The sequence below is a fragment of the Rhincodon typus genome, chromosome 37 (genome assembly GCF_021869965.1).
Source record: "Rhincodon typus isolate 14 chromosome 37, sRhiTyp1.1, whole genome shotgun sequence".
NCBI lineage: Eukaryota > Metazoa > Chordata > Chondrichthyes > Orectolobiformes > Rhincodontidae > Rhincodon > Rhincodon typus.
The window spans coordinates 15059659-15071889 of record NC_063368.1 but is presented as its reverse complement, the minus strand read 5'-3'; the positions used below and the strand labels follow the sequence as shown (position 1 = coordinate 15071889).

Genomic DNA, 12231 nt, shown 5'->3' with positions numbered 1-12231 from the left:
CTGCACCTTGTTGTCTCGGATTCTCCAGCATCTGCAGTTCCTACTATCTCTAAGTGAATGTATTTGTTTGGTTAGTTCAGTTGGCTGGATGGCTAGTTTCTGATGCAGGGTGATGCCAACAGTACAGTTCAATTCCTGCTCCTGCTGACATTACCGTGAAGGTTCTGCCTTGTCCACCTCAACCCTTGCCTGAGATGTCGTGACTTTTGGATTAAACCCAACAATCTGGCTTGCTCCCTTTGGTGCTTGTTCTCTCATGAGAGAGCAGCTCTATAAGCCCTCTGGGACTATGGTGACTTTGCCCAAGTGAACCCAATGGGCTTCTATGAATTTTAAAACATTTTTGAGATTTTTACTGAGCTCAATTTCCATGAGCAGCCGTGGTGGGATTTGAAACAATGCCGTCAGAGCATAAACCAGAGCGTTTGATATCACCACAGCACCACGGTATCACCCAGTCTGCGTGACCTGCCCTTGTGTTGGAACATACTGAATGGGTGGATTTACTTTGTGGAAAAAGTGATCTCATAAGATACGTTTATCACATCTGCCCAGCCTGAGATCCAACCTGCTATTGACTGGATGGTGTCTCTCTCTTGTTTTAGCCAGTGAAGCCACGAGAGATTAGAGATTTGCACAGAAATAAATGTAATTAGGTGCTGGAAGAAGTCTATTTGTTAAACGTCAGAATAAACATTATAGGGTCCACTCTGAGAGGCAGTCCTTTATGTCCCAAGCCCTTTTGATTGGATTGTTTCCCCAAAAACCTAAATCCATATTACATTGCATCTTTCACAACATTCCAGACTATGAAATGTATGGGCAATGTGGGCACTGTTATAATATGGATGACGAAATCTATGATTCATTTCCTTCTGTCAAATGTGCCAAGATATTTCATTTGTTTTCCACTTGAACAAGGGGGCATTAATTGTTTGTCGTTCTACCCAGAGAGAGCGAGAGACTGAGCTGTGTATATTTGCAAACAACTTGGTTTCAATTGCAAGGCAGTGTTCAACAACAGCTGGTGAACTAACTCGTACAATATGCTTCCTTTCTCGTCTGGTAGAAAATCCCCAGGAATAGTTAAAAAGTGACTCTCTCTTCCCTTAAAAATTAAAGGGATTCCCTTCATTACTGGTTGAAAGGAAGAAGTCTGGGATTAGGGGTGGGATGGTGTTTGGTGGCCAAATAATTACATTTAGCATTGAAAGCGCCCTCTCCTTTGTGAGAGTGTTTTCTTAAAGATAAACTGTGCACTTGAAAAACTATTGCCTACAAGGCTGTGCAGGAAAATGGGATTGGAATAGTGCATAGACATGATGGGCCAAAGGGCCTTTCTCCATGCAGTAAAAGCTCTGTGACTCTAAAGCAATTTGTTGGGACTTAGATAATTTTAAATGGTTTTTTCTTCAATTCTTTCACGGGATGAGGGCATCGCTGGTTAAGCCCAGCATTTATTGCCCAGCCCTAATTGCCCAGAGAGCAGTTAAGAGTCAACCATGTTGCTGTGGGTCTGGAGTCACATGTCGGCCAGACCTGGTAAGGATGGCAGTTTCCTTCCCTAAAGGGACATTAGTGAATCAGATCGGCCTTTCCGACAGTTGGCAACAGATTCATGGTCATCGTTAGGCTTTTGAATTCAAATTCCGCCATCTGCCTTGGTGGGATTTGAACCCAGGTCTCCAGAACAGTATCTGGATTAACAGTCCAGCGCTAATACCGCTAGGTCACACCACCTCTGCTGCTTGATTTATCCATTTCCTGTGTCCCCAAGATGTTGAAAGGAAACCGAGTTAATGGATGGTGTAGATCCAGTGGCCTGATACACAGATGTGGACTCTGAAGTAGCGACAAATGACTGACTGACTATGTTCACACTAGCCTTGGAGAGCAGCCATGGTTGAACGTGTTCAGCTTCCAGCAGCTTCAAAATGGCAGCCGTTTCGGGTTGGAAAATCCTCCCTCCCCCACCCCCTTGTTCCCCTCGCGTTAGTTCCTTCATTGTCTCTGATTTGACAGATTTTCAATCAAGATTTGAGCTTCTAATTCAGAAAAATGAGAAATCTGGGACTTGCTCATTACCAACTTGCTGAGCACTTTTGACTTTCCGAGATTTAAATCTAACTCGACTGATGGATTATTTCAAAGCTTTGTCACCATTTTTTGAAAAGGGATCTGGTTTTAATTGTATTCCCTGCTGTAAAAGGAGTTGAATGAAAACGGATCATGTCTTTTGAATAATTACAAAAGCGCTTTATCTAGCGTGTCTTTTCACTATCCTTGGCGTGGTGCAGTCTAGAGCATTTTTGTGTTAAATGTTTTCAGATTTCTTTCTCTTTGTGCTTTTCTCAACAAACTGAATGATAGTTGAGTGAGACCCAATTAAGCAACTGAGCAGGATCGAAGATACAAACAGATGGCACCAGGTGTCAGGTTAGTGATGCCAATAGATTGTTGCCCTGCAGCAACAGGTTGAAGACGGTGTGCCAAAGTGTCTAACCTGGTGTTCTCTTGTAATTTTTAAGGAGATGAAAAGTCTTTAATGGTTGAATGCAAAGTGTGGAGATGTTGAGATGAAATTTTATCATGTACGTCCGAAGAACTCATTAAAGGAGCAACAAGGGGCAGTGCAAGATCTGATTGTGAGTACCTATTCTATCCTCTTAGATTTTTGTGTCACTGTGAGGTGATAAGACCCTCCTCTGTATCAGAGGATGTGAGACAACAGTTCTGGTGGTGGTGGGGATTGGTTCGGTTTCTAATCACTAAATACTTCTGCTTTCCTTTTCTGGATTTTGTAGAATCTGAGGAGGTAGCCCATCGAACCTGTGCAAGTTCTGAGGGAAAGTCTTAAACCACAGCTCTGATTCTCTTTTTTTTAAACTTTGATCCAATTTCCGTCTGCAATCAGAAGAGATTTACATGGATGTTGCCAGGGTTGGAGGGTTTGAGCTGGAGGGAGAGGCTGAGTAGGCTGGGTTTATTTTCCCTGGATTGTCAGAGTCTGAGGGGTGACCTTTATAGAAATTTATAAAAATCATGAGGAGCATGGATAGAGTGAATAGTCAGGTCTTTTTCTGAGAGTAGGGGAAAGTAGAGGGTGTAGGTTTAAAGTGAGAGGGGCAAGATGTATAAAGGCACCTTTATGATAGATAGTAAAATGTAGGTATGCAGGGTAGTTTAATCTTAGAGTAGGGTAGTATGTCAGCACAACATCGTGGGCTGAAGGGCCTGTACTGTGCTATACTGTTCTATGTTCTATGGACCCGAGGGGAAACATTTCTTCATGCAGAGGGTGGTGCGTGTATGGAATGAGCTGCCAGAGGAAGTGGTGGAGGCTGGTACAATTACAACATTTAAAAGGCATCCGGATGGGTACATGAATAGGAAGGGTTTAGAAGGATATGGGCCAAATGCTGGCAAATGGGACTAGATTAATTTAGGATATCTGGTCAGTATGGATGAGTTGGACTGAAGGGTCTGTTTCTGTGCTGTACATCTCTATGACGAAGACGGACTGGGTTTGTGAGTTACTAGAACGCTCCCTGCCTGTCGTAGCTGGTTACCCAACTGGCTCACAAATTGGAGTGACTCTAACAGCACAGGTTCAATTCTCACACTGGCTGAGGTCACAGTGAAGGCTCCCGCTTTGTTAACCTCTCCCCTCGCCTGAAGGTGCGCTGACCCTCTGGTTAAACCACCAGCTGCCCTATGGTTCTCTGAGAGTCTCGCCACTTTATCTTTACCTTTATCATCTGGAGCGATGGATAGTCACAGTTGAGGCTCTAATCTCGAGGAATTGCAGAGATTCCTTGATTTCCAGGGAGAAGGTAGGAGAATAGGGTTGAGAAACACATCAGCCATGATTGAATGGTGGAGCAGACTTGATGGGCCGAATGGCTGAATTCTGCTGCTATTGTTCTAGGTTCTATTTTTGAATCCTGCCTGCTCTTGCTGCGTGTTGGAAGGATTTACCCTAAATTGATAATTAACCATATACATTGGCTGCCTCATTTCCTACATTATATTTTCACATGGCAAAGTTCACAGATGATACTAAAACAGATGGGAAAGCAAGCAGTGATGAGGCGATCGAGTTTACAGTTGGATATTGATAGGCTCAGAGAATGGGCCAGAATCGGGGAGATAGATTTTAACACGGATAAGTGCGAGGTTATCCATTTTTTGGAGAAACAAAAGGGTGAATTATTATGTAAATAGGAAGCATATTCGAGGTGCATCAGTGCGGAGGGATCTGAACGTCTTTGTGTATGAATTGCAAAAAGTGGATATGCAGGTGCAGCATATAATCAGAAAGGCAAATGGAATCCTGGCATTTATTGCAAAAGGACTGGATTATGAAAGTAAGGAAGTGTTGTTACAATTATATAAGGTGTTGGTGAGATCGCAACTGAATATTGTGTCCAGTTTTAGACTCTTTCTTTAAGAAAGGATTTGGGGCATTGGTGGCAGTTCAGAGGAGGTTAACCAGGTTGATTCCGGGGATGAAAGGGCTGTCATACAAGTAGCGCTTTGAATAGCTTGGGCTTGTATTTGCTGCAGTTCAGAAGATTGATAGGGGGGTGGGTGGGAGATCTGATTTGAGGTATATAAAATGCTAAAGGGGATTGATAAGGTAGATGTTGAACAGATGTTCCCTCTTGTGAGAGAGTCTCGAACTGGAGGTCATGGATATGGAGTGAGAGGAGGGAGGTTCAAAACTGAGATGAGGAGAAACTGCTTCTCTCAGTGGGTTGTGAATGTGTGGAACTCACCGGTCCAGAGTGCAGTGGGGGCAGAATCAATCAACAGATTCAAGAAAGAAATATGCATGTTTCTGATGAAAAGCAGGATAAAGGGGCTATGAGGAACAGGCAAGAAAGCGGAGTTGAGACCAGGATAAGATCAGCCATGATCATGTTAAATGGCGGAGTGGGCTAGAAGGGCTGAATGGCCTACTTTTGCTCCTAATTCCTACGTGCATTATAACAATGGCTACATTTCGAAGATGCTTCGCTGAAAATCAGCATGAGAATTCTGGTGGCTGTGAAAAATGCTACGTAAATGCATTTGTTTTCAAACTGGCTTTGTTTCACTGTATTTGGGAGAAAGTTGAGCAAGGCTCCCATGAGTTGATTTTTCTACAGCCAGTTGGTGGTACAGGAGTTTGGTTAAGGATTGAGTGAAGTTTGATATTACTTTGGGAGGGGAGAGGAGTGGGCTTTCATACTGGGTTTCACATTCCCATGAAGAATTGTTTACATAAGGTATGGGATGGGGAGGGGGTAGTGAAACTTCTAGAAAGATCTCCCTGGACAAACCACTGACTGTGAGGAGATCTGTTTGGACAGCATGCATTTGGGGAAGGGGTAGAATTGAATGTGCTTGGGGATGTTGGTGTTCAGCAGTAGTCCCATCTCCGTTTCTCCTCTCTCCCCACCTCTCGAGCAATGTAATGATGGGAGAGTAGGACAGAGATGGAAATGAGCTTTTATTCTTCAAAAGGGACAGAAACGAGGAATTCCTTGATGCCCTTGTTTTTTATTTTTTATTTAAATAACAAATCTGATGTAAAAATTGTTATTTCTCAGGTGGCTTTCTTCCTGGCTATATTTTTATCAGCAAACTCTCTCGGTTGTCAGTTTGAAGGATTCCAACCCCACACTACAACGTACGGTTCGGTAATCGAGACTCTGGTGAGTTGGGAAGGGTGGGAACGTGCACACAAACACCAGTTTGGCTTGGGAAGGGGTTTGGTTTTTACTTGTTTGTCAAATTATTCAACACTCCAAGAGGCCATTCAACCCATTGGGCCTGTGATAGCTCTTCACAAGAGCCGTGCATTTATGCCTGCTTCTCTCTCTACTAGATTAATAACTGGAGCGAGCAAATTGCCTTATGAGGCTAGTCCTGTATCCTGTGGTGTTTAGAAGAGTCAGAAGCATGTTAGATCCTGAGGGGACTTGACCGGGTGGATGTTGAAAGGATGTTTCCTCTTGGGGTGGGGGGTGGAATCGAGAACTAGGGGGTCATAGTTTTAAAAATAAGGGGGTACCCATTTAAAACAGAGATGACAAAATATTTTTCTTCTGAGGCCTGAGAGTCTTGGAATTTCTTTCCTCAAAAGGCAGTGGATGTAGACTCTTTAAGGCCGAGATAGATAGATTCTTGATGACCGAGAAGATGAAACAGTATCAGGGAGCAGCCATGATCCCATTGAATGGGGGAGCAGGCTGGAAGGGCCGAGTAGCCTACTCTTGTTCTCTCCCAGGTCTCCTGCAAATCCTTCCTTTTTGAAATGTTTATCCAGTTCCCTTACTTGATAATCTCAATTGAATCAGTTTCTGCTCGCTGTTTTGAATGAATTTAAAAGTACAGCACAGGAACAGGCCCTTCGGTCCTCCAAGCCTGTGCCGACCATCATGCCCTAATTAATCAAAAAACAAACCTGCCATTTTTCGACCCGTATCCCTCTATTCATTCCCGATTCATGTAACCATCTAGGTGCCTCTTAAATGTGCCTGCTTCCACCACCTCTTCTGGTAGCGCATAGGCTGTTACCACTCTCTGTGTGAAAAGCTTCCCTCGCACATCTCCCTTAAACTTCCCCCTCTCATCTTGAACCTGTGTCCCCTTGTAATTGAAACTTCAACCCTAGGGAAAATAGCCTCTGACTAACCACCCTATCTATGCACCTCATAATTTTGTAGACCTCTATCAGGTTCCCCCCAGTCTTTCCAGTGAAAACAATCCTAGTCCTTTTAACCTTTCCTCGTAGTCAATGCCCTGGAGACCAGGCAACATCCTGGTGAACCTTCTCTGTACACTCTCTCCAAAGCTTCCACATCCTTCTGGTGGTGTGGTGACCAAAACTGCACACGATACTCCAAATTTGGCCTAACAAGGGTTTATATAGCTGCAACATGTTTTGCCAATTCTTGTACTCCATGCCCCAGGCGATGAAGGCAAGCGTGCCATCTGCCTTCTTAATTACCTTAGCTACCTGTGTTGCCACTTTCAGGGGACTGTGGACCTGCACACCCAGATCCATCTGAATGTTAGTGTCCCTAAGGGTTCTGCCATTTACAATATAATTTGATCCTCCAAAATGCATCACCTTGCATCTGTCTGGATTAAACTCCATCTGCCATTTCTGTGCCCAAGTTGCCAATCTATCTGTCCTTGGGCAACGATCACAAGAATTTTCGAAATTCTCCTTTTTCTCCTCACTCCAGAAAATGCTGGAGTTCTGAAGAGGAGTCTTATTGAACTCAAAGCTAACTCTGTTTTTCTCTGTCCGCAGATGCAAATAGACCTGCTGAGTTCCTCTAGCAATTTGTTTTTATTTTTGATTTCCAGCATCCACAGTGTTCATTCTCTTACTGAAGAAAATCCTCAGCAGTTCTGGCAACATCTGTAAAGAGAGAAATTGAATTAGTGTGCCGTCAGATCTGGCAGAGGTCGGAAATGTAATTGCTTTTTAATGCAGACCCATACCTTTGTCTCTCTTTTGTTCTTTTTGCCAATTGTCTTAAAATCTGTATCCAGTGGTTACACATTCTCCTGGCAGTGAAAACAGTTTCTCCTCGTTCAGTATAATCAAAATCCCTTCCTAAATCAAGAATAACTCCATTAAATCTCCCTGATTCACTTTCTTTATTCGATGGAAAATAGTCCCAATATTCCCAGGTCACGGAATCGCAGCCCCTGGTAAATCTCAGGGGCCTTCTCCTAAACTGGGCATCTCCTCTCCTCTATCCATCTTCTATCCGCCTCCCACTCTCTCCCTATTTATTTCAGAACCCCCTTCCCCTCCCCCTTTTCTGATGAAGGGTCTAGGCCCGAAACGTCAGCCTCTCTGCTCCTATGATGCTGCTTGGCCTGCTGTGTTCATCCAGCCCTGAAAAAAACACCTTGTTGTCTCATCTTTTTGCAAAGTTCACCACCACTATTGGATATGCTGTCAGTCCTTCTCTTGTTGAAATGGATTTAAGTTAGAGATCCTGGCTGGAGTCGTCTTTTCTGTCCTCTGAACGGTGATGCCTCCCATGGTTGAAGTGACTGCCAGTCAGGGAGGTGACAACTCAACTTTGCCACGCCACTGGACGAACCATTTCATGTTTCACCTTAAGAAGCTGGGAGGCTCCATTCCAGCTCCAAGGGGGAGAATCAAAGTTTCCAACTTATGTTGGTGCCTTTTTAATGGCGGGTTCACAATGAAGCCACTGCCTTCGCTGAAGTTAGGGGTCCGACAGCATAAGGTGTTGGAGAGTCTAGAGCACGAGATCATAGATTCGGAATAAGTTCTCGGCCACTTAGGATTGTGACGAGGCAAAAGTTCCTTCGCTCGGGCAGTAAATCTTTGGAACGGCCTATTGGTGTATTTTGGACAGATCAGTAATCTGGTTCTGGAAGTGCTTGGGTGATGGTGCAAGGATGTGGTGTTGACAATAGAAATCAGCCATGTTGAATGATGGACCTGGCTAAAAGGGGCTGAACGGTCACCTCCTGTGTTCTCGTACGAAAACTGAAATTGCTGGAGAAACTCGGCAGCTCTGGCAGCATCTGTGGGTAAAACGTGATGGTCATTGAGTCGTACAACACAGGAACAGATCCTTCAGTCCAACTTGTCCATGTCAACCAGGTATCCTAAATTAATCTAGTCCCATTTGCCCACAGTTCATTCCATACACGCACCACCCTCTACATGAAAAAGTTGCCCCTCAGGTCCCTTTTAAATCTTTCCCCTCTCACCTTAAACCTATGCCCCTCTAGTTTTTGGATTCCCTGCGCCCTGGGGAACAGACTTTGGCTATGGACTCTAAACATTACCTCTGTTTCTCTCTCCACAGATGGTGGCAGACCTACTGAGTTTGTCCAGCACTTTCTATGTTTTTTTCTTAAATCTCTGGCAATCACAGTCCGATGTTTTATTCTTGTGTTCTCATGTGGGCTGGTGAGAGGACATTGTGTTTGGCTTGCAGGCCGGAATAAGTTCTGTTCTCTACTTCTACTAAAAATAAGTCGAAAGAGGTCAGTGTGCATACATTGTCCAATAATAGGCAGTCTCATTGGAGTGAAATCAGGAAATAATTTTTTCAACAAAAGAATGAAATGTCTCTTCAGCCAGATGTCCCTCATCTCATCAAATGTCGTCTTGGTCAGGGATAGGGATTAGAAATAGGAGAATGAAATTGGGATATGGGTCTGTTGTGATCTAATTAAATGGCAGACCAGGCTTGAAGGGCTGAACAGCCTCCTCCAGGTAACTTTTTTGACTTAAAATGCAAATGTTCCACGTCGTTCTTGATCAATTTGAAAACCTGGTGCCCAATGAAGTTGATGGTTCTTTTGTTAAAGAAGAAATGAAACACTGAAATGTCAGCATGCAATGGGTGATCACTTTTTCTCTTTCCTGCTGTTGTCAAAGTATTTTCTTTTTAACTTTCAATTGAAGCTCGACTCTTCAAAATTCATAAACATATTTGCAAGGAGAAATGGTCTTTGAATCTCATTTTGATTTCTTTATTTACAGAGGACACATCTCCCTACAGATTACAACCTCACTGTTTTCCTGCAGGACACCACCAATCTGGTAGGTTTTCCAGGATTCTTGTCCGTTTGCAGGGTGGTTGTTAATTTGTGGGGAGGGGAAGCTATTAGTCTCGACTGGTAAAAGACATTTCTTCTCTCTCTCTCTTTCCCCTCCTTGCCGTATGCCAAGAGGGTCCCCTCATTTCCAATCCTTTCCCTGTCATTGTTGCTTTGTGGGAGCTTGCTGCGCACAACTGGCTGCAATTACAACAGTACTTAGTCTTGAAAATGTGATGTATTGACCCTTAAGTGCTATTGGACATTTTATAATCTTGAAATTCTCCTTGTAAAATGCAAGTATTTTTTCTCTGATTCTGTTTGTGGAATGAAACTTCCTGAGGAAGAGAGTACAATTTATAATGTTTAAAAGACCTTTGGATAAGTACACGAATAAAAGTGTTTGGAGGGATATGGACCAAGTGCAGGCAGATAGTTAAGTTTGGGATCATAGCCGGCATGGACTGGTTAGACCGAAGGGTCTGTTTCCATGCTGTATGACTCTAAGACTTTTTTTATTCAATCATGGGATGCACGCAACAATGCGTAGGCCAGCATTTATTGCCCATGCCTAACTGCCCAGAGGGCAATTAAGAGTCAACCACATTTGTGGGTCTGGAGTCACATGTAGGCCAGACCAGGTAAGGATGGCAGTTTCCTTCCCTAAAGGCCATTAGTGAACCAGATGGGTTTTTTCTGAAAATCGACAATGGGTTCATCGTCATCATTCGACTCTTTATTCCAGATTTTTTTAAAAATCCAAATTCCACCATTTGCTGTGACTGGATTCAAACCCGGATCTCCGTAATGTTAGCAGGGTCTCTGGATTAATAGTCCAGTGATAATACCACTAGGCCATCGCCTCCCCAAAGCCTATAACTCTGAGGGATATTTATGCTCTTACACCTTCGATCTGGTTTGAAACCAAAACCCCATGTGTGAAATCTGAAATGATATAAAAACGGAAAGTGCTGGAAATACTCGAGCAGATTTGTTGGTATCTGTGGATTCTCCCTCCGAAATTGCCCAAAGCTGATTCATTCCCTACCCCAGCCTTTTCCACCCTCAATCCACAGGGATGTTCAAAATCCAGATGGATTGCATCTGATCACCTCTTATTTTTTTCAAATGTTGGCATCTCTTGCCGAGAAATCATGTCAGCCAGCACACTAACACAACCAGTGGCATCTTTTTCAAAAGCTGCCTCATTGGGCATGTTGACTATCTCCTGATCAATGGTGAAGAATGTGGACCACAATATGCACTCGATTTTATTGGTATGTGGGATCTTTCAAGTAGTTTTGCAAAGCAGAATTTTTTTTTTTTTTTTTTTGTTTGCTCTCCGGCTCAGTTGCATATCTGGCTCTCTGCACCAGATTCTCAGCACTAGCTGTTTTGAGGTTTAGAGGCTGGGAGAATGCAAACACTGCTTTTGAAGCTACAATCTCTTACCGTGGATAAAAGATGAGACATGCCCCCTACTACGTTTTGTCTTATCTTCCGGCTGAGGTAGAGAGAACTTTATGCTCTGTTAAACCCACTGTTCCTGCCTGGTGAGTAAGTGACAGACATTGTGCTCAATTGGAGAACTGATGATTTCAGTTGGAAAAGGTCCTATTAAAGTTGGTTCAGTAATGGTTGCCTGGAGTTAAGAGTTCTTGCTCAGTGCAATACATGACAGAGAGAGTCCAGAAGGAGCTTTACTCTATCTTGATGGTACAAACCTTGAATCTTGTTGAAGAGAGAAACGTGTTGCTAAAGATTTTCCTCCTGTACTGAATCAGGACCTGTGCAAGAATGCCAAACTTTAAATACTCACAACGGTTAATGCTATAGGAGGAAAGGGTGCTGACTGGTTGGTGAATCAACTCTGGCTGAGGCCATGCAGAATGCAAAAGGACTCTAAGTTCCTGGACAATTCCTGGGAAAAATGAAATCAGAATTTTAAGGGAGAAAGTAGGGATTGAGAACTGTTTCTGGAATGGAGTTGTGATGCCAATTTTCATTCGCTACGTATCAAAGTAACAAAAGTAGACCCCTGTCTGTTGCTGAAACTCTCACCCCACCTTTGTTACTTGTAGGCAGTATAATACTCTTCAACGCAGTCCTGGCCGGTCTCCCACATTCTACTCTCCATAAACTTAAGGTCATCTAACACACTCCACGCTTAACTCGCACAAAGTCCCGTTCCTCTGACACTGACCCACTCTAGCTCTTGACTGAGCCACATTTTGATGTAAAACATTTCATCCTTGTTTACAAAACCCACTAGGACCTTGTTCATGCCTCAATCTGCGGAACCTCCTCCTGCCATACCAACCTCTGCCCTCCTTTCATTCTCACTCGAGGTGTTGTTTCTCCATGGTGATCCATCTGCTCACGAACCAATCTGCTTCTTTTGCGTACAAATTGTTGGGCCGTTTAAAATTTGCTGTTCTTGCGAATGTCCCGATGAAAACTTCAGCTTCCTGACACGTTCTGTCTTTTTCTGTCGGTCTCCACCCACCCTCCCCTCTGAATTTGCTCCGTGTCTTCCCCAACCTCTGTGTCTGTCCCAAGTTCCAATTCTCCCATGAGCCCTCATCGTGTCAACTCCATTTGTGCCTCCACTCCCTCCTGTTTTTGCTCTCTATCCCC

At 43.7% G+C, this 12231-nt stretch overlaps 1 protein-coding gene across 4 annotated transcripts in view; it reads left to right on the top strand.

Moving 5' to 3' along the window:
* The window catches only part of LOC109924710, a 48121-nt gene that overhangs the window by 7331 nt on the left and 28559 nt on the right, over window positions 1-12231 (top strand). For 2 of the 4 annotated variants that reach the window (XM_048617739.1, XM_048617735.1), the window contains exons 2-4: window positions 2529-2645; window positions 5595-5699; window positions 9539-9598. In XM_048617739.1, coding sequence (XP_048473696.1) covers window positions 2577-2645; window positions 5595-5699; window positions 9539-9598 — 234 coding nt within the window. In that variant the 5' untranslated portion in view covers window positions 2529-2576. Of the gene's footprint in view, window positions 1-2328; window positions 2437-2528; window positions 2646-5594; window positions 5700-9538; window positions 9599-12231 lie in introns of all 4 variants that reach the window. The other 2 variants (XM_048617738.1, XM_048617737.1) reach the window with 2 other exon arrangements.